Below are 22,826 nucleotides of genomic sequence, written 5' to 3'. Positions count from 1 at the left end.
GGGGCTCGCCGAATCCGCTCTGCGCATGCCCATGAAAGAGCCATGGCTGCGGGAGCGGGTGAGTCCGCGGTTCTCTCTGCAGGCGCTCGGGTCGGGTCCCGCTGCGAGAATTCTGGCAGCCGGATCCGACCCGGCCGTCTGCAGTTTCATCTTCTTGCATTGGGACATTGTTGCCAAGTCGCAGATGCAGTGCCCTTTTTCTGTGTTCTGGCTGGGATTGGAGACTCAGCGGAGTGTTAGACCGGATTATCGTGGTCACATAAATACGTGGCTACAGGGTGGCCGCTGCGATCACGCGTGTAACACGGTGAGGCCAAGATTGTGTAGCATCGAGTAACGTGGCAGATGATGTACAGCCAATCATACGCAAGAACCAGGTCACTTCTACGATGATGTCATCACGTTTATTAAGTGAGGCTGATAGAAGTGATAGAGGGCAGTCGGCGGCAGGCGGGGGAGGCGGCTCTTCTTCCTCCGTCTGCTTCTTTGTGGAATAACCCCTCCCCCGCAGATATCACTGATTACCCCCGACCCGTATGTTATCCCGCATACACCCCCCACCTGTATATTACAGCCCTGTCCTGTATATCATCCCCCACCCCCCCTGTATAATACTGCACCCCCCCTGTATAATATCCCCCCCGTATAATATTTCACCCCCCTGTATAACATCCCCCACCCCGTATAATAACCCCCCCATATAATATTTCACCCCCCCATGTTTTATCTCAGCATTTATTACTTTTGTGGTGGTTTCGGCGCGGGCGGCACGGGCGGCGCAGCGACGCGTCACGCAGTATGAAGTTTCAGAAAAGCCACACTATAAAAAGCTTTGTGTGACTCGTCTGCCACTTGTTGTCGCACGACTGAAGGGCCGATCGTCTTCAGGGTAAATGCTGCAGCGACCGAACGACAAAGGCGAATTCCCGTGTAAACAGCAGCCGCTGACTCATGAAGGACGGCCTGCTTACTGTGAGTGGAGGCGGGCGGGCCTGAAGATCGCCGACCCCCGCTGCCGCCATTCATCGTTACACTGATGTCTATAGTCTCATGCGACTGAGACCCTCATCCAAAAGCCAACCAGTCGGGGTCCTCTGCGGCTGCGTGTAGTCGCTGACAGTAATCAGATGCGCGTTGTTGCGTCGCCCTGCGATCTGCGCGTCGTTGTGTCGCCCTGCGATCTGCGCGTCGTTGTGTCCCCCTGCGATCTGCGCGTCGTTGTGTCGCCCTGCGATCTGCGCGTCGTTGCGTCCCCCTGCGATCTGCGCGTCGTTGTGTCACCCTGCAATCTGCGCGTCGTTGCGTCCCCCTGCGATCTGCGCGTCGTTGCGTAGCCCTGCGATCTGCGCGTCGTTGTGTCACCCTGCAATCTGCGCGTCGTTGCGTCCCCCTGCGATCTGCGCGTCGTTGCGTCGCCCTGCGGTCTGCGCGTCGTTGCGTAGCCCTGCGATCTGCGCGTCGTTGTGTCCCCCTGCGATCTGCGCGTCGTTGTGTCCCCCTGCGATCTGCGCGTCGTTGTGTCCCCCTGCGATCTGCGCGTCGTTGTGTCCCCCTGCGATCTGCGCGTCGTTGCGTCCCCCTGCGATCTGCGTGTCGTTGTGTCCCCCTGCGATCTGCGCGTCGTTGCGTCGCTGTAGCCTCATAGATTGGATGGAAGAGCATTGAGCTGCGGGCGCACTGGTGGCGTGGCGGTCGGCGTCCTGCAGAGAGCGCTGCCGGGCTCCATTGGATCGTCAGCTGTTCCCGCCACTTATCCCTCCAGCAGCAGCTCTGGGCGCCCGCTTATCTCTTGTGGTGGCGACCAGCGAGGGTCTCAACTTCCTTCATGAGGCGCAGGCAGAGCTCATCCTGATAGGGCAGCGCCACACACTGGACAGACAGGGGCAGACCCACCCCGCCTTCCAGAGCCTGCAGAGACAACAGAGAGTCACCAGAAGGGGGCAGCAGAGGCCCCCATGATACACACGGGCTGCAGGACAAGCACACCCATCATCCGTCTCGCCTACTCACCTCCTTGAAGAGCTTGTCCCAGGGGTCGTTGCTGTAGCCGCTGTAGCGCTTCAATTCCTCCTCGTCTTCCGCGGTGACGAAACCGACAGGGACAACGCCAACCGGAAAAAGGAGGATGTTGTAGAGCATGGTGTAGGAGAGCGGACCTGGGGGCAGAGAGACCCAATCACTGCGGGTGTAGGGGGCAGGTGGCGTAAGGGGGCAGGCGGCGTAAGGGGGCAGGCGGTGTAAGGGGGCAGGCGGTGTAAGGGGGCAGGCGGCGTAAGGGGGCAGGCGGCATAAGGGGACAATTGGCACAGGGGGCAGGCGGCACAGGGACCACAGTGGACGCCACCACTGAATGTCACTTTGATTAGACAAGTTTGTGTGCCCGTCAGCCGCCCAGTCCGGCCGCTGGGCACGCGGCGGCACCAACAGATTGTACAATGGATGCAGCCATAGACGACCATCCTGACGCGTATTTAATGCAGGAGGAAGAGAATGTTTGGCGCACCGGACAGGGAGAGGTATGAGTGACGGACACGTACAGACGCCGCCGGCCAACCAGGAGGAGCCGGGACAGATTCCCGTACAGTAGCAGAATAACGCCAGCGGCGCACGCTGCATCCAGCGAACGTAACGCGCTTCAAGGTTTATGATGCGGGGGTTAAAGTAGACTGGAGGAGAGCTGAGCGCTGCGGACGGCGAGAGCATGGAGACGGATGCCAACCTCCAAACACGTTACATGCGCTGGATGCAGCGTGCGCTGCTGGCGTCATTCTGTACGTGAATCAGTCGGCCGCACCGCTGTCCCGGCTCTTCCTCAGCTTGGTGGACCGGGGCGCCACATCTGATCCATGGCGGATCCTCCTTTCCTGTATTTCTGCTTGTAGGGGATGATGGGGACCCCAATATTTCGTAGATCAGGACACGGACCGGACGCGGCGCCATTGTGTGCGAACCGGCATAACAGAAGATAAGCTTTTGTGACAGAAGGTTTTACAGGTCCAGGAGGAGTCAGTATGGCCGTCCGTGGGTCAGCGGGGTCGGACGCGGTCGCCGCTCCACTGAGAACACCGTAGTAAGTGAGGTGGGGGGTGCGAGACGCAGGATTAACCCTCGCAGGACTGGCTGCTCCGCGGCTCCCTACCGTACAGGCGGCCCGGGTAGCCATGATTGAAGGCTGGACCCAACATGGGGCAGAGGACCACATCCAGGCGCAGCTTCCTCCATTCATGGAAGAACTCTGTCCGATAGCGCTGCAAGAAAGCGAAAGCACAAGAGCTGACAATCACACGGCTGACACTGCGACGTCCACGGGGCGCGAATGACACTGCGACGTCCACGGGGCGCGAATGACACTGCACCATCCACGGGGCGCGAATGACACTGCAACGTCCACGGGGCGCGAATGACACTGCGACGTCCACGGGGCACGAATGACACTGCGACGTCCACAGGCCGCGAATGACACTGCAACGTCCACGGGGCGCGAATGACACTGCGACGTCCACGGGGCGCGAATGACACTGCACCGTCCACGGGGCGCGAATGACACTGCACCGTCCACGGGGCGCGAATGACACTGCAACGTCCACGGGGCGCGAATGACACTGCGACGTCCACGGGGCGCGAATGACACTGCACCGTCCACGGGGCGCGAATGACACTGCACCGTCCACGGGGCGCGAATGACACTGCACCGTCCACGGGGCGCGAATGACACTGCGACGTCCACGGGGCGCGAATGACACTGCGACGTCCACGGGGCGCGAATGACACTGCGACGTCCACGGGGCGCGAATGACACTGCGACGTCCACGGGGCGCGAATGACACTGCGACGTCCACGGGGCCGCGAATGACACTGCACCGTCCACGGGGCACGAATGACACTGCGATGTCCACGGGGCGCGAATGACACTGCGACGTCCACGGGGCGCGAATGACACTGCGACGTCCACAGGGCCGCGAATGACACTGCACCGTCCACGGGGCGCGAATGACACTGCGACGTCCACGGGGCGCGAATGACACTGCGACGTCCATGGGGCGCGAATGACACTGCGACGTCCACGGGGCGCGAATGACACTGCAACGTCCACGGGGCGCGAATGACACTGCGACGTCCACGGGGAGCGAATTACACTGCACCGTCCACGGGGCGCGAATGACACTGCGACGTCCACGGGGAGCGAATGACACTGCGATGTCCACGGGGCACGAATGACACTGCGACGTCCACGGGGCGCGAATGACACTGCGACGTCCACGGGGCGCGAATGACACTGCGACGTCCATGGGGCGCGAATGACACTGCGACGTCCACGGGGAGCGAATGACACTGCGACGTCCACGGGGCGCGAATGACACTGCGACGTCCACGGGGCGCGAATGACACTGCGACGTCCACGGGGAGCGAATGACACTGCGATGTCCACGGGGCACGAATGACACTGCAACGTCCACGGGGCGCGAATGACACTGCGACGTCCACGGGGCCGCGAATGACACTGCACCGTCCACGGGGCGCGAATGACACTGCGATGTCCACGGGGCGCGAATGACACTGCACCGTCCACGGGGCGCGAATGACACTGCGACGTCCACGGGGCGCGAATGACACTGCGACGTCCACGGGGCGCGAATGACACTGCGACGTCCATGGGGCGCGAATGACACTGCAACGTCCACGGGGCGCGAATGACACTGCGACGTCCACGGGGCGGGAATGACACTGCGACGTCCACGGGGCCGCGAATGACACTGCACCGTCCACGGGGCGCGAATGACACTGCGACGTCCACGGGGCCGCGAATGATACTGCGACGTCCACGGGGCGCGAATGACACTGCGACGTCCACGGGGAGCGAATGACACTGCAACGTCCACGGGGCGCGAATGACACTGCGACGTCCACGGGGCGCGAATGACACTGCACCGTCCACGGGGCGCGAATGACACTGCGACGTCCACGGGGCGCGAATGACACTGCGACGTCCACGGGGCGCGAATGACACTGCGACGTCCATGGGGCGCGAATGACACTGCGACGTCCACGGGGCGCGAATGACACTGCGACGTCCACGGGGCGCGAATGACACTGCGACGTCCACGGGGCCGCGAATGACACTGCGACGTCCACGGGGCGCGAATGATACTGCGACGTCCACGGGGCGCGAATGACACTGCGACGTCCACGGGGCCGTGAATGACACTGCGACGTCCACGGGGAGCGAATGACACTGCGACGTCCACGGGGCGCGAATGACACTGCGACGTCCACGGCCGTGGCTGCTCTACGGGGAACTATATGTGCAGAGGGGTCACAGCGGAGAGAACATGGAGCTGTTCCCGGCCCCCCGCAGCTCGTGTTCTCGGGGTGCTCCACCTCACATTACCGCTCATACATTAGGGGGCGCTATATCCTCTACGTGTAAACCGCAGTCCCTGCTACACACCTCCATCTCCATCTCGTTGGCCCAGTAGTCCTTCACAGACCTGAAGCGGGAGAAGAAAACGTGTTACCATCGCATATAATGAATAGATGTCTGAGGGCCGCGCGACACCAGCGGCGTGAGGGCGTGGCTGCGCGACACCAACGGCGTAAGGGCGTGGCTGCGCGACACCAGCGGCGTGAGGGCGTGGCTGCGCGACACCAGCGGCGTGAGGGCATGGCTGCGCGACACCAGCGGCGTGAGGGCGTGGCTGCGCGACACCAGCGGCGTGAGGACGTGGCTGTGCGACACTAGCGGCGTGAGGGCGTGGCTGCGCGACACCAGCGGCGTGAGGGCGTGGCTGCGCGACACCAACGGCGTAAGGGCGTGGCTGCGCGACACCAGCGGCGTGAGGGCGTGGCTGTGCGACAACCAAAAAGTGTGTGCGCACACCGAGGGGCGAGGAAGGAGACATATATGGCCATGCATGCAAATCAGGATGATGGAACAATCGCTCTCTAGCGCCACCTATAGGATGCCTTCAATTGAAAGGGACTATATAAAAAAGTCTACAATGATTGGGAATATTAAACCAAGCCAGAGCCCATGCACAGACAGCCGTTTCGGGTGATCCCAGAGGAGCTAGCATGGCCTTAAAAATCTCCTTATGCATCTTCTGACTACACCATCCCCTGACCCACTCACCCCCTAGGTGTCCCCACACCCCTTCTGGGCCCTCTCCTGACTATACCATCCCCCGACCCACTCACCCCCTAGGTGTCCCCACACCCCTTCTGGGCGCTCTTCTGACTATACCATCCCCCGACCCACTCACCCCCTAGGTGTCCCCACACCCCTTCTGCGCGCTCTTCTGACTATACCATCCCCCGACCCACTCACCCCCTAGGTGTCCCCACACCCCTTCTGGGGCCTCTACTGACTATAGCATCCCCAGACCCACTCACCCCCTAGGTGTCCCCACACCCCTTCTGGGCGCTCTCAAGACTATACCATCCCCCGACCCACTCACACCTTAGGGGTCCCCCCCCCCACTTGGGCCCTCTACTGGCTATACCATCCCCCGACCCACTCACCCCCTAGGGGTCCCCACACCCCTTCTGAGTGCTCTTCTGACTATACCATCCCCCGACCCACTCACCCCTAGGTGCCCCCCCCCTTGGGCCCTCTACGAGCTATACCATCCCCCGACCCACTCACCCCCTAGGTGTCCCCACACCCCTTCTGGGCGCTCTCCTGACTATACCATCCCCCAACCCAATCACCCCCTAGGTGTCCCCACACCCCTTCTGGGCGCTCTCCTGACTATACCATCCCCCAACCCAATCACCCCCTAGGGGTCCCCACACCCCTTCTGGGCCCTCTCCTGACTATACCATCCCCGAACCCAATCACCCCCTAGGGGTCCCCACACCCCTTCTGGGCCCTCTCCTGACTATACCATCCCCCAACCCACTCACCCCCTAGGTGTCCCCACACCCCTTCTAGGCCCTATACTGACTATACCATCCCCCGAACCCTTTCACGCCTTAGGGGTACCCCCCACTTGGGCCCTCTCCTGACTATACCAGCCCCCGACCCACTCAGCCCCCTAGGTGTCCCCACACCCCTTCTGGGCGCTCCCCTGACTATACCATCCCCCAAGCCACTCACCCCATAGGTGTCCCCACACCCCTTTTGAGCGCTCTCCTGACTATACCATCCCCCGACCCACTCACCACCTAGGTGTCCCACACCCCTTCTGAGCGTTCTTCTGACTATACCATCCCCCGAGCCACTCACCCCCTAGGTGTCCCCACACCCCTTCTGGGCCCCCTCCTGACTATACCATCCCCCGAGCCACTCATCCCCTAGGTGTCCCCACACCCCTTCTGGGCCCTCCACTGACTATACCATCCTCCGACCCACTCACCCCCTAGGGGTCCCCACACCCCTTCTGGGCGCTCTCCTGACTATACCATCCCCCAACCCACTCAGCCCTTAGAAGTCCCCCCCCCACTTGGGCCCTCTACTGGCTATACCATCCCCCGACCCACTCACCCCCTAGGTGTCCCCACACCCCTTCTGGGGGCTCTTCTGACTATACCATCCCCCAACCCACTCACCCCCTAGGTGTCCCCACACCCCTTCTGGGCGCTCTCCTGATTATACCATCCCCCGAACCCACTCACCCCTTAGAGGTCCCCACACCCCTTCTGGGCGCTCTCAAGACTATACCATCCCCCGACCCACTCACCCCTTAGGGGTCCCCCCCCCCCCACTTGGGCCCTCTACTGGCTATACCATCCCCCGACCCACTCACCCCCTAGGTGTCCCCACACCCCTTCTGGGGGCTCTTCTGACTATACCATCCGCCAACCCACTCACCCCCTAGGGGTCCCCACACACCTTCTGGGCGCTCTCCTGACTATACCATCCCCCGACCCACTCACCCCCTAGGTGTCCCCACACCCCTTCAGGGCCCTCTCCTGACTATACCATCCCCCGACCCACTCACCCCCTAGGTGTCCCCACACCCCTTCTGGGCCCTCTCCTGACTATACCATCCCCCGACCCACTCACCCCCTAGGTGACCCACACCCCTTCTGGGCGCTCTCAAGACTATACCATCCCCCGACCCACTCACCCCCTAAGTGTCCCCACACCCCTTCTGAGCGCTCTCCTGACTATACCATCCCCCGAACCACTCACCCCCTAGGTGTCCCTACACCCCTTCTGGGCGCTCTCAAGACTATACCAACCCCCCGACCCACTCATCCCTTAGGGGTGCCCCCCCACTTGGGTTCTCTACTGCCTATACCATCCCCCGACCCACTCACCCCCTAGGTGTCCCCACACCCCTTCTGGGCGCTCTCCTGACTATACCATCCCCTGAACCCACTCAACCCTTAGGGGTCCCCACACCCCTTCTGGGTGCTCTCAAGACTATACCATCCCCCGACCCACTCACCCCTTAGGGGTCCCCCCCCCACTTGGGCCCGCTACTGGCTATACCATCCCCCGACCCACTCACCCCCTAGGTTTCCCCACACCCCTTCTGGGGGCTCTTCTGACTATACCATCCGCCAACCCACTCACCCCCTAGGGATCCCCACACCCCTTCTGGGGGCTCTTCTGACTATACCATCCGCCAACCCACTCACCCCCTAGGTGTCCCCACACCCCTTCTGGGCGCTCTCCTGACTATACCATCCCCCAACCCAATCACCCCCTAGGGGTCCCCACACCCCTTCTGGGCCCTCTCCTGACTATACCATCCCCCAACCCAATCACCCCCTAGGGGTCCCCACACCCCTTCTGGGCCCTCTCCTGACTATACCATCCCCCAACCCAATCACCCCCTAGGGGTCCCCACACCCCTTCTGGGCCCTCTCCTGACTATACCATCCCCCAACCCACTCACCCCCTAGGTGTCCCCACACCCCTTCTAGGCCCTATACTGACTATACCATCCCCCGAACCCTTTCACCCCTTAGGGGTACCCCCCACTTGGGCCCTCTCCTGACTATACCAGCCCCCGACCCACTCAGCCCCCTAGGTGTCCCCACACCCCTTCTGGGCGCTCCCCTGACTATACCATCCCCCGAGCCACTCACCCCCTAGGGGTCCCCGCACCCCTTCTGGGCGCTCCCCTGACTATACCATCCCCCAAGCCACTCACCCCATAGGTGTCCCCACACCCCTTTTGAGCGCTCTCCTGACTATACCATCCCCCGACCCACTCACCACCTAGGTGTCCCTCACCCCTTCTGAGCGTTCTTCTGACTATACCATCCCCCGAGCCACTCACCCCCTAGGTGTCCCCACACCCCTTCTGGGCCCCCTCCTGACTATACCATCCCCCGAGCCACTCATGCCCTAGGTGTCCCCACACCCCTTCTGGGCCCTCCACTGACTATACCATCCTCCGACCCACTCACCCCCTAGGGGTCCCCACACCCCTTCTGGGCGCTCTCCTGACTATACCATCCCCCGAACCACTCAGCCCTTAGAAGTCCCCCCCCACTTGGGCCCTCTACTGGCTATACCATCCCCCGACCCACTCACCCCCTAGGTGTCCCCACACCCCTTCTGGGGGCTCTTCTGACTATACCATCCGCCAACCCACTCACCCCTTAGGGGTGCCCCCCCACTTGGGTCCTCTACTGCCTATACCATCCCCCAACCCACTCACCCCCTAGGTGTCCCCACACCCCTTCTGGGCGCTCTCCTGATTATACCATCCCCCGAACCCACTCACCCCTTAGAGGTCCCCACACCCCTTCTGGGCGCTCTCAAGACTATAACATCCCCCGACCCACTCACCCCTTAGGGGTCCCCCCCCCCACTTGGGCCCTCTACTGGCTATACCATCCCCCGACCCACTCACCCCCTAGGTGTCCCCACACCCCTTCTGGGGGCTCTTCTGACTATACCATCTGCCAACCCACTCACCCCCTAGGGGTCCCCACACACCTTCTGGGCGCTCTCCTGACTATACCATCCCCCGACCCACTCACCCCCTAGGTGTCCCCACACCCCTTCAGGGCCCTCTCCTGACTATACCATCCCCCGACCCACTCACCCCCTAGGTGTCCCCACACCCCTTCTGCGCCCTCTCCTGACTATACCATCCCCCGACCCACTCACCCTCTAGGTGTCCCCACACCCCTTCTGAGCGCTCTCCTAACTATACCATCCCCCGACCCACTCACCCCCTAGGTGACCCACACCCCTTCGGGGCGCTCTCAAGACTATACCATCCCCCGACCCACTCACCCCCTAGGTGTCCCCACACCCCTTCTGGGCCCTCTCCTGACTATACCATCCCCCGACACACTCACCCCCTAGGTGTCCCCACACCCCTTCTGAGCGCTCTCCTGACTATACCATCCCCCGAACCACTCACCCCCTGGGTGTCCCTACACCCCTTCTGGGCGCTCTCAAGACTATACCAACCCCCCGACCCACTCACCCCTTAGGGGTGCCCCCCCACTTGGGTCCTCTACTGCCTATACCATCCCCCGACCCACTCACCCCCTAGGTGTCCCCACACCCCTTCTGGGCGCTCTCCTGACTATACCATCCCCTGAACCCACTCACCCCTTAGGGGTCCCCACACCCCTTCTGGGTGCTCTCAAGACTATACCATCCCCCGACCCACTCACCCCTTAGGGGTCCCCCCCCACTTGGGCCCTCTACTGGCTATACCATCCCCCGACCCACTCACCCCCTAGGTGTCCCCACACCCCTTCTGGGGGCTCTTCTGACTATACCATCCGCCAACCCACTCACCCCTTAGGTGTCCCTACACCCCTTCTGGGCGCTCTCAAGACTATACCAACCCCCCGACCCACTCACCCCTTAGGGGTGCCCCCCCACTTGGGTCCTCTACTGCCTATACCATCCCCCGACCCACTCACCCCCTAGGTGTCCCCACACCCCTTCTGGGCGCTCTCCTGATTATACCATCCCCCGAACCCACTCACCCCCTAGGTGTCCCCACACCCCTTCTGGGCGCTCTCCTGATTATACCATCCCCCGACCCACTCACCCCCTAGATGTCCCCACACCCCTTCTGGGCCCTATCCTGACTATACCATCCCCCAACCCACTCACCACCTAGGTGTCCCACACCCCTTCTGGGCGCTCTCAAGACTATACCATCCCCCGACCCACTCACCCCCTAGGTGACCCCACACCCCTTCTGGGCGACCTCCTGACTATACCATCCCCCGACCCACTCACCCCCTAGGGGTCCCCACACCCCTTCTGGGCCCTCTCCTGACTATACCATCCCCCAACCCACTCACAGCCTAGGTGTCCCACACCCCTTCTGGGCGCTCTCAAGACTATACCATCCCCCGACCCACTCACCCCCTAGGTGTCCCCACACCCCTTCTGGGCCCTCTCCTGACTATACCATCCCCCAACCCACTCACCCCCTAGGTGTCCCCACACCCCTTCTGGGCGCTCTCCTGATTATACCATCCCCCGAACCCACTCACCCCTTAGAGGTCCCCACACCCCTTCTGGGCGCTCTCCTGATTATACCATCCCCCGAACCCACTCACCCCCTAGGTGTCCCCACACCCCTTCTGGGCGCTCTCCTGATTATACCATCCCCCGACCCACTCACCCCCTAGATGTCCCCACACCCCTTCTGGGCCCTATCCTGACTATACCATCCCCCAACCCACTCACCACCTAGGTGTCCCACACCCCTTCTGGGCGCTCTCAAGACTATACCATCCCCCGACCCACTCACCCCCTAGGTGTCCCCACACCCCTTCTGGGCGACCTCCTGACTATACCATCCCCCGACCCACTCACCCCCTAGGGGTCCCCACACCCCTTCTGGGCGCTCTCAAGACTATACCATCCCCCGACCCACTGACCCCCTAGGTGTCCCCACACCCCTTCTGGGCCCTCTCCTGACTATACCATCCCCCGAGTCTATCATCCCCTAGGGGTTTGCTCGGTTTAATATTCCCAATCATTGTGGACTTTTATAAGGTTACTTTCATTTGAAGGACTCTAATAGGTGGCGCTAGAGAGGGTTTGTTCCATCATTCTGATCTTGATGGCATATGGGAACTGTTGTCCTGTAATGTACATGTATGATGCATATGGGAACTGTTGTCCTGTAATGTACATGTATGATGGGAGGTGGGAACTGTTGTCCTGTAATGTACATGTATGATGAGATGTGGGAACTGTTGTCCGGTAATGTACATGTATGATGGGATGCGGGAACTGTTGTCCTGTAATGTACATGTATGATGGGAGGTGGGAACTGTTGTCCTGTAATATACATGTATGATAAGATGTGGGAACTGTTGTCCTGTAATGTACATGTATGTTGGGATGTGGGAACTGTTGTCCTGTAATGTACATGTATGATGGGAGGTGGGAACTGTTGTCCTGTAATGTACATGTATGATGGGAGGTGGGAACTGTTGTCCTGTAATGTACATGTATGATGGGATGTGGGAACTGTTGTCCGGTAATGTACATGTATGATGGGAGGTGGGAACTGTTGTCCTGTAATGTACATGTATGATGGGAGGTGGGAACTGTTGTCCTGTAATGTACATGTATGATGAGATGTGGGAACTGTTGTCCTGTAATGTACATGTATGATGGGATGTGGGAACTGTTGTCCGGTAATGTACATGTATGATGGGAGGTGGGAACTGTTGTCCTGTAATGTACATGTATGATGGGATGTGGGAACTGTTGTCCTGTAATGTACATGTATGATGGGAGGTGGGAACTGTTGTCCTGTAATGTACATGTATGATGGGAGGTGGGAACTGTTGTCCTGTAATGTACATGTATGATGGGAGGTGGGAACTGTTGTCCTGTAATGTACATGTATGATGGGAGGTGGGAACTGTTGTCCTGTAATGTACATGTATGATGGGATGTGGGAACTGTTGTCCTGTAATGTACATGTATGATGGGAGGTGGGAACTGTTGTCCTGTAATGTACATGTATGATGGGAGGTGGGAACTGTTGTCCTGTAATGTACATGTATGATGGGAGGTGGGAACTGTTGTCCTGTAATGTACATGTATGATGGGAGGTGGGAACTGTTGTCCTGTAATGTACATGTATGATGGGAGGTGGGAACTGTTGTCCTGTAATGTACATGTATGATGGGAGGTGGGAACTGTTGTCCTGTAATGTACATGTATGATGGGAGGTGGGAACTGTTGTCCTGTAATGTACATGTATGATGGGATGTGGGAACTGTTGTCCTGTAATGTACATGTATGATGGGATGTGGGAACTGTTGTCCTGTAATGTACATGTATGATGCATATGGGAACTGTTGTCCTGTAATGTACATGTATGATGGGAGGTGGGAACTGTTGTCCTGTAATGTACATGTATGATGAGATGTGGGAACTGTTGTCCGGTAATGTACATGTATGATGGGATGCGGGAACTGTTGTCCTGTAATGTACATGTATGATGGGAGGTGGGAACTGTTGTCCTGTAATATACATGTATGATAAGATGTGGGAACTGTTGTCCTGTAATGTACATGTATGTTGGGATGTGGGAACTGTTGTCCTGTAATGTACATGTATGATGGGAGGTGGGAACTGTTGTCCTGTAATGTACATGTATGATGGGAGGTGGGAACTGTTGTCCTGTAATGTACATGTATGATGGGATGTGGGAACTGTTGTCCGGTAATGTACATGTATGATGGGAGGTGGGAACTGTTGTCCTGTAATGTACATGTATGATGGGAGGTGGGAACTGTTGTCCTGTAATGTACATGTATGATGAGATGTGGGAACTGTTGTCCTGTAATGTACATGTATGATGGGATGTGGGAACTGTTGTCCGGTAATGTACATGTATGATGGGAGGTGGGAACTGTTGTCCTGTAATGTACATGTATGATGGGATGTGGGAACTGTTGTCCTGTAATGTACATGTATGATGGGAGGTGGGAACTGTTGTCCTGTAATGTACATGTATGATAGGATGTGGGAACTGTTGTCCTGTAATGTACATGTATGATGGGAGGTGGGAACTGTTGTCCTGTAATGTACATGTATGATGGGAGGTGGGAACTGTTGTCCTGTAATGTACATGTATGATGGGATGTGGGAACTGTTGTCCTGTAATGTACATGTATGATGGGAGGTGGGAACTGTTGTCCTGTAATGTACATGTATGATGGGAGGTGGGAACTGTTGTCCTGTAATGTACATGTATGATGGGAGGTGGGAACTGTTGTCCTGTAATGTACATGTATGATGGGAGGTGGGAACTGTTGTCCTGTAATGTACATGTATGATGGGAGGTGGGAACTGTTGTCCTGTAATGTACATGTATGATGGGAGGTGGGAACTGTTGTCCTGTAATGTACATGTATGATGGGAGGTGGGAACTGTTGTCCTCCTGTAATGTACATGTATGATGGCATATGGGAACTGTTGTCCTGTAATGTACATGTATGATGGGAGGTGGGAACTGTTGTCCTCCTGTAATGTACATGTATGATGGCATATGGGAACTGTTGTCCTGTAATGTACATGTATGATGGGAGGTGGGAACTGTTGTCCTGTAATGTACATGTATGATGGCATATGGGAACTGTTGTCCTGTAATGTACATGTATGATGGGAGGTGGGAACTGTTGTCCTGTAATGTACATGTATGATGGGATGTGGGAACTGTTGTCCTGTAATGTACATGTATGATGGTAGGTGGGAACTGTTGTCCTGTAATGTACATGTATGATGGGAGGTGGGAACTGTTGTCCTGTAATGTACATGTATGATGAGATGTGGGAACTGTTGTCCGGTAATGTACATGTATGATGGGAGGTGGGAACTGTTGTCCTGTAATGTACATGTATGATGGGAGGTGGGAACTGTTGTCCTCCTGTAATGTACATGTATGATGGCATATGGGAACTGTTGTCCTGTAATGTACATGTATGATGGGAGGTGGGAACTGTTGTCCTCCTGTAATGTACATGTATGATGGCATATGGGAACTGTTGTCCTGTAATGTACATGTATGATGGGAGGTGGGAACTGTTGTCCTGTAATGTACATGTATGATGGCATATGGGAACTGTTGTCCTGTTATGTACATGTATGATGGGAGGTGGGAACTGTTGTCCTGTAATGTACATGTATGATGGCATATGGGAACTGTTGTCCTGTAATGTACATGTATGATGGGATGTGGGAACTGTTGTCCTGTAATGTACATGTATGATGGCATATGGGAACTGTTGTCCTGTAATGTACATGTATGATGGGAGGTGGGAACTGTTGTCCTCCTGTAATGTACATGTATGATGGCATATGGGAACTGTTGTCCTGTAATGTACATGTATGATGGGAGGTGGGAACTGTTGTCCTCCTGTAATGTACATGTATGATGGCATATGGGAACTGTTGTCCTGTAATGTACATGTATGATGGGAGGTGGGAACTGTTGTCCTGTAATGTACATGTATGATGGCATATGGGAACTGTTGTCCTGTAATGTACATGTATGATGGCATATGGGAACTGTTGTCCTGTAATGTACATGTATGATGGGAGGTGGGAACTGTTGTCCTGTAATGTACATGTATGATGGCATATGGGAACTGTTGTCCTGTAATGTACATGTATGATGGCATATGGGAACTGTTGTCCTGTAATGTACATGTATGATGGGAGGTGGGAACTGTTGTCCTCCTGTAATGTACATGTATGATGGCATATGGGAACTGTTGTCCTGTAATGTACATGTATGATGGGAGGTGGGAACTGTTGTCCTGTAATGTACATGTATGATGGCATATGGGAAATGTTGTCCTGTAATGTACATGTATGTTGGGATGTGGGAACTGTTGTCCTGTAATGTACATGTATGATGGGAGGTGGGAACTGTTGTCCTGTAATATACATGTATGATGCATATGGGAACTGTTGTCCTGTAATGTACATGTATGATGGGATGTGGGAACTGTTGTCCTGTAATATACATGTATGATGGGAGGTGGGAACTGTTGTCCTCCTGTAATGTACATGTATGATGGGATGTGGGAACTGTTGTCCTGTAATGTACATGTATGATGGGAGGTGGGAACTGTTGTCCTGTAATGTACATGTATGATGGGAGGTGGGAACTGTTGTCCTGTAATGTACATGTATGTTGGGATGTGGGAACTGTTGTCCTGTAATATACATGTATGATGGGAGGTGGGAACTGTTGTCCTGTAATATACATGTATGATGCATATGGGAACTGTTGTCCTGTAATGTACATGTATGATGGGAGGTGGGAACTGTTGTCCTGTAATGTATATGTATGATGGGATGTGGGAACTGTTGTCCTGTAATGTACATGTATGATGGGAGGTGGGAACTGTTGTCCTGTAATGTACATGTATGATGGGAGGTGGGAACTGTTGTCCTGTAACGTACATGTATGATGGGATGTGGGAACTGTTGTCCTGTAATGTACATGTATGATGGGAGGTGGGAACTGTTTTCCTGTAATGTACATGTATGATGGGATGTGGGAACTGTTGTCCTGTAATGTACATGTATGATGGGATGTGGGAACTGTTGTCCTGTAATGTACATGTATGATGGGATGTGGGAACTGTTGTCCTGTAATGTACATGTATGATGGGAGGTGGGAACTGTTGTCCGGTAATGTACATGTATGATGGGAGGTGGGAACTGTTGTCCGGTAATATACATGTATGATGGGAGGTGGGAACTGTTGTCCGGTAATGTACATGTATGATGGGAGGTGGGAACTGTTGTCCGGTAATATACATGTATGATGGGAGGTGGGAACTGTTGTCCGGTAATATACATGTATGATGGGAGGTGGGAACTGTTGTCCTGTAATGTACATGTATGATGACATGTGGGAACTGTTGTCCTGTAATGTACATGTATGATGGGATGTGGGAACTGTTGTCCTGTAATGTACATGTATGATGGGATGTGGGAACTGTTGTCCTGTAATGTACATGTATGATGGGAGGTGGGAACTGTTGTCCTGTAATATACATGTATGATAAGATGTGGGAACTGTTGTCCTGTAATGTACATGTATAATGGGATGTGGGAACTGTTGTCCGGTAATGTACATGTATGATGGGAGGTGGGAACTGTTGTCCGGTAATGTACATGTATGATGGGAGGTGGGAACTGTTGTCCGGTAATGTAAATGTATGATGGGATGTGGGAACTGTTGTCCAGTAATGTACATGTATGATGGGAGGTGGGAACTGTTGTCCTGTAATGTACATGTATGATGGGAGGTGGGAACTGTTGTCCTGTAATGTACAATTATGATGAGATGTGGGAACTGTGGTCCTGAAATGTAAATGTATGATGGGATGTGGGAACTGTTGTCCAGTAATGTACATGTATGATGGGAGGTGGGAACTGTTGTCCTGTAATGTACATGTATGATGGGATGTGGGAACTGTTGTCCTCCTCTAATGTACATGTATGATGGGATGCAGGATCTGTTGTCCTGTGATGTACATGTATGATGAAATGTGGGAACTGTTGTCCTGTAATGTACATGTATGATGAGATGTGGGTACTGTTCTCCTGTAATGTACATGTATGATGAGATGTGGGAACTGTTGTCCTGTAATGTCCATGTATGATGGGATGTGGGAACTGTTGTCCTGTGATGTACATGTATGATGGGAGGTGGGAATTGTTGTACTGTAATGTACATGTATGATGAGATGTACATTACAGGACAACAGTTCCCACCTCCCATCATACATGTACATAACAGGACAACCGTTCCCACCTCCCATCATACATGTATATTACAGGACAACAGTTCCCACATCCTATCATACATGTACATTACAGGACAACCGTTCCCACCTCCCATCATACATGTACATTACAGGACAACCGTTCCCACCTCCCATCATACATGTACATTACCAGACAACAGTTCCCACATCCCATCATACATGTACATTACAGGACAACAGTTCCCACCTCCCATCATACATGTACATTACAGGACAACAGTTCCCACCTCCCATCATACATATACATTACAGGACAACAGTTCCCACCTCCCATCATACATGTACATTACAGGACAACAGTTCCCACCTCCCATCATACATGTACATTACAGGACAACAGTTCCCACATCTCATCATACATGTACATTACAGGACAACAGTTCCCACATCCCATCATACATGTACATTACAGGACAACAGTTCCCACCTCCCATCATACATGTACATTACAGGACAACAGTTCCCATATGCCATCATACATGTACATTACAGGACAACAGTTCCCACCTCCCATCATACATGTACATTACAGGACAACAGTTCCCACCTCCCATCATACATGTATATTACAGGACAACAGTTCCCACATCCTATCATACATGTACATTACAGGACAACAGTTCCCACCTCCCATCATACATGTACATTACAGGACAACAGTTCCCACCTTCCATCATACATGTACATTACAGGACAACAGTTCCCACCTCCCATCATACATGTACATTACAGGACAACAGTTCCCACCTCCCATCATACATGTACATTACAGGACAACAGTTCCCACCTCCCATCATACATGTACATTACAGGACAACAGTTCCCACATCCTATCATACATGTACATTACAGGACAACAGTTCCCACATCCTATCATACATGTACATTACAGGACAACAGTTCCCACCTCCCATCATACATGTACATTACAGGACAACAGTTCCCACCTCCCATCATACATGTACATTACAGGACAACAGTTCCCACATCTTATCATACATGTACATTACAGGACAACAGTTCCCACATCCTATCATACATGTACATTACAGGACAACAGTTCCCACCTCCCATCATACATGTACATTACCGGACAACAGTTCCCACCTCCCATCATACATGTACATTACAGGACAACAGTTCCCACCTCCCATCATACATGTACATTACAGGACAACAGTTCCCACATCCCATCATACATGTACATTACAGGACAACAGTTCCCACATCCTATCATACATGTACATTACAGGACAACAATTCCCACCTCCCATCATACATGTACATTACAGGACAACAGTTCCCACATCTCATCATACATGTACATTACAGAACAACAGTTCCCACCTCCCATCATACATGTACATTACAGGACAACAGTTCCCACCTCCCATCATACATGTACATTACAGGACAACAGTTCCCACATCCTATCATACATGTACATTACAGGACAACAGTTCCCACATCCTATCATACATGTACATTACAGGACAACAGTTCCCACCTCCCATCATACATGTACATTACAGGACAACAGTTCCCACCTCCCATCATACATGTACATTACAGGACAACAGTTCCCACATCTTATCATACATGTACATTACAGGACAACAGTTCCCACATCCTATCATACATGTACATTACAGGACAACCGTTCCCACATCCTATCATACATGTACATTACAGGACAACAGTTCCCACCTCCCATCATACATGTACATTACAGGACAACAGTTCCCACCTCCCATCATACATGTACATTACAGGACAACAGTTCCCACATCTTATCATACATGTACATTACAGGAGAACAGTTCCCACATCCTATCATACATGTACATTACAGGACAACAGTTCCCACCTCCCATCATACATGTACATTACAGGACAACAGTTCCCAACTCCCATCACACATGTACATTACAGGAGGACAACAGATCCCACATCCCATCATACATGTACATTACAGGACAACAGTTCCCACCTCCCATCATACATGTACATTACAGGACAACAGTTCCCACCTCCCATCATACATGTACATTACCGGACAACAGTTCCCACATCCCATCATACATGTACATTACAGGACAACAGTTCCCACCTCCCATCATACATGTACATTACCGGACAACAGTTCCCACATCCCATCATACATGTACATTACAGGACAACAGTTCCCACCTCCCATCATACATGTACATTACAGGACAACAGTTCCCACCTCCCATCATACATGTACATTACCAGACAACAGTTCCCACATCCCATCATACATGTACATTACAGGACAACAGTTCCCACCTCCCATCATACATGTACATTACAGGACAACAGTTCCCACCTCCCATCATACATGTACATTACAGGACAACAGTTCCCACCTCCCATCATACATGTACATTACAGGACAACAGTTCCCACATCTCATCATACATGTACATTACAGGACAACAGTTCCCACATCTCATCATACATGTACATTACAGGACAACAGTTCCCACATCCCATCATACATGTACATTACAGGACAACAGTTCCCACCTCCCATCATACATGTACATTACAGGACAACAGTTCCCATATGCCATCATACATGTACATTACAGGACAACAGTTCCCACCTCCCATCATACATGTACATTACAGGACAACAGTTCCCACCTCCCATCATACATGTATATTACAGGACAACAGTTCCCACATCCTATCATACATGTACATTACAGGACAACAGTTCCCACCTCCCATCATACATGTACATTACAGGACAACAGTTCCCACCTTCCATCATACATGTACATTACAGGACAACAGTTCCCACCTCCCATCATACATGTACATTACAGGACAACAGTTCCCACCTCCCATCATACATGTACATTACAGGACAACAGTTCCCACCTCCCATCATACATGTACATTACAGGACAACAGTTCCCACATCCTATCATACATGTACATTACAGGACAACAGTTCCCACATCCTATCATACATGTACATTACAGGACAACAGTTCCCACCTCCCATCATACATGTACATTACAGGACAACAGTTCCCACCTCCCATCATACATGTACATTACAGGACAACAGTTCCCACATCTTATCATACATGTACATTACAGGACAACAGTTCCCACATCCTATCATACATGTACATTACAGGACAACAGTTCCCACCTCCCATCATACATGTACATTACAGGACAACAATTCCCACCTCCCATCATACATGTACATTACAGGACAACAGTTCCCACATCTCATCATACATGTACATTACAGAACAACAGTTCCCACCTCCCATCATACATGTACATTACAGGACAACAGTTCCCACCTCCCATCATACATGTACATTACAGGACAACAGTTCCCACATCTTATCATACATGTACATTACAGGACAACAGTTCCCACATCCTATCATACATGTACATTACAGGACAACAGTTCCCACCTCCCATCATACATGTACATTACAGGACAACAGTTCCCACATCCCATCATACATGTACATTACAGGACAACAGTTCCCACATCCCATCATACATGTACATTACAGGACAACAGTTCCCACATCCCATCATACATGTACATTACAGGACAACAGTTCCCACATCCTATCATACATGTACATTACAGGACAACAGTTCCCACATCCTATCATACATGTACATTACAGGACAACAGTTCCCACCTCCCATCATACATGTACATTACAGGACAACAGTTCCCACCTCCCATCATACATGTACATTACAGGACAACAGTTCCCACATCTTATCATACATGTACATTACAGGACAACAGTTCCCACATCCTATCATACATGTACATTACAGGACAACAGTTCCCACATCCTATCATACATGTACATTACAGGACAACAGTTCCCACCTCCCATCATACATGTACATTACAGGACAACAGTTCCCACCTCCCATCATACATGTACATTACAGGACAACAGTTCCCACCTCCTATCATACATGTACATTACAGGACAACAGTTCCCACATCCTATCATACATGTACATTACAGGACAACAGTTCCCACCTCCCATCATACATGTACATTACCGGACAACAGTTCCCACATCCCATCATACATGTACATTACAGGACAACAGTTCCCACATCCCATCATACATGTACATTACAGGACAACAGTTCCCAACTCCCATCACACATGTACATTACAGGAGGACAACAGATCCCACATCCCATCATACATGTACATTACAGGACAACAGTTCCCACCTCCCATCATACATGTACATTACAGGACAACAGTTCCCACCTCCCATCATACATGTACATTACCGGACAACAGTTCCCACATCCCATCATACATGTACATTACAGGACAACAGTTCCCACCTCCCATCATACATGTACATTACCGGACAACAGTTCCCACATCCCATCATACATGTACATTACAGGACAACAGTTCCCACCTCCAATCATACATGTACATTACAGGACAACAGTTCCCACCTCCCATCATACATGTACATTACCAGACAACAGTTCCCACATCCCATCATACATGTACATTACAGGACAACAGTTCCCACCTCCCATCATACATGTACATTACAGGACAACAGTTCCCACCTCCCATCATACATGTACATTACAGGACAACAGTTCCCACCTCCCATCATACATGTACATTACAGGACAACAGTTCCCACATCTCATCATACATGTACATTACAGGACAACAGTTCCCACATCCCATCATACATGTACATTACAGGACAACAGTTCCCACCTCCCATCATACATGTACATTACAGGACAACAGTTCCCACATCCCATCATACATGTACATTACAGGACAACAGTTCCCACCTCCCATCATACATGTACATTACAGGACAACAGTTCCCACCTCCCATCATACATGTACATTACAGCACAACAGTTCCCACCTCCCATCATACATGTACATTACAGGACAACAGTTCCCACCTTCCATCATACATGTACATTACAGGACAACAGTTCCCACATCCTATCATACATGTACATTACAGGACAACAGTTCCCA

General features: G+C 53.1%; 1 protein-coding gene across 1 annotated transcript in view; it reads right to left on the bottom strand.

Annotated features, from left to right (window-relative positions):
- Positions 1-697: 697 nt before the first annotated feature.
- LOC136620329 (fatty-acid amide hydrolase 1-like) overlaps positions 698-22,826 on the bottom strand; it is a 108,228-nt gene continuing 86,099 nt past the window's right edge. The window contains exons 9-13 of the mRNA XM_066595026.1: positions 5,592-5,846; positions 5,450-5,507; positions 3,140-3,248; positions 2,011-2,156; positions 698-1,908 (exon numbers count right to left, since the gene is read on the bottom strand). Coding sequence (XP_066451123.1) covers positions 1,783-1,908; positions 2,011-2,156; positions 3,140-3,248; positions 5,450-5,507; positions 5,592-5,846 — 694 coding nt within the window. The 3' untranslated portion in view covers positions 698-1,782. The remainder of the gene's footprint in view (positions 1,909-2,010; positions 2,157-3,139; positions 3,249-5,449; positions 5,508-5,591; positions 5,847-22,826) is intronic.

Source organism: Eleutherodactylus coqui, chromosome 3, assembly GCF_035609145.1.
Source record: "Eleutherodactylus coqui strain aEleCoq1 chromosome 3, aEleCoq1.hap1, whole genome shotgun sequence".
In the NCBI taxonomy this organism is placed as follows: Eukaryota; Metazoa; Chordata; class Amphibia; order Anura; family Eleutherodactylidae; genus Eleutherodactylus; species Eleutherodactylus coqui.
This window is presented reverse-complemented; position numbering and strand designations above follow the sequence as displayed.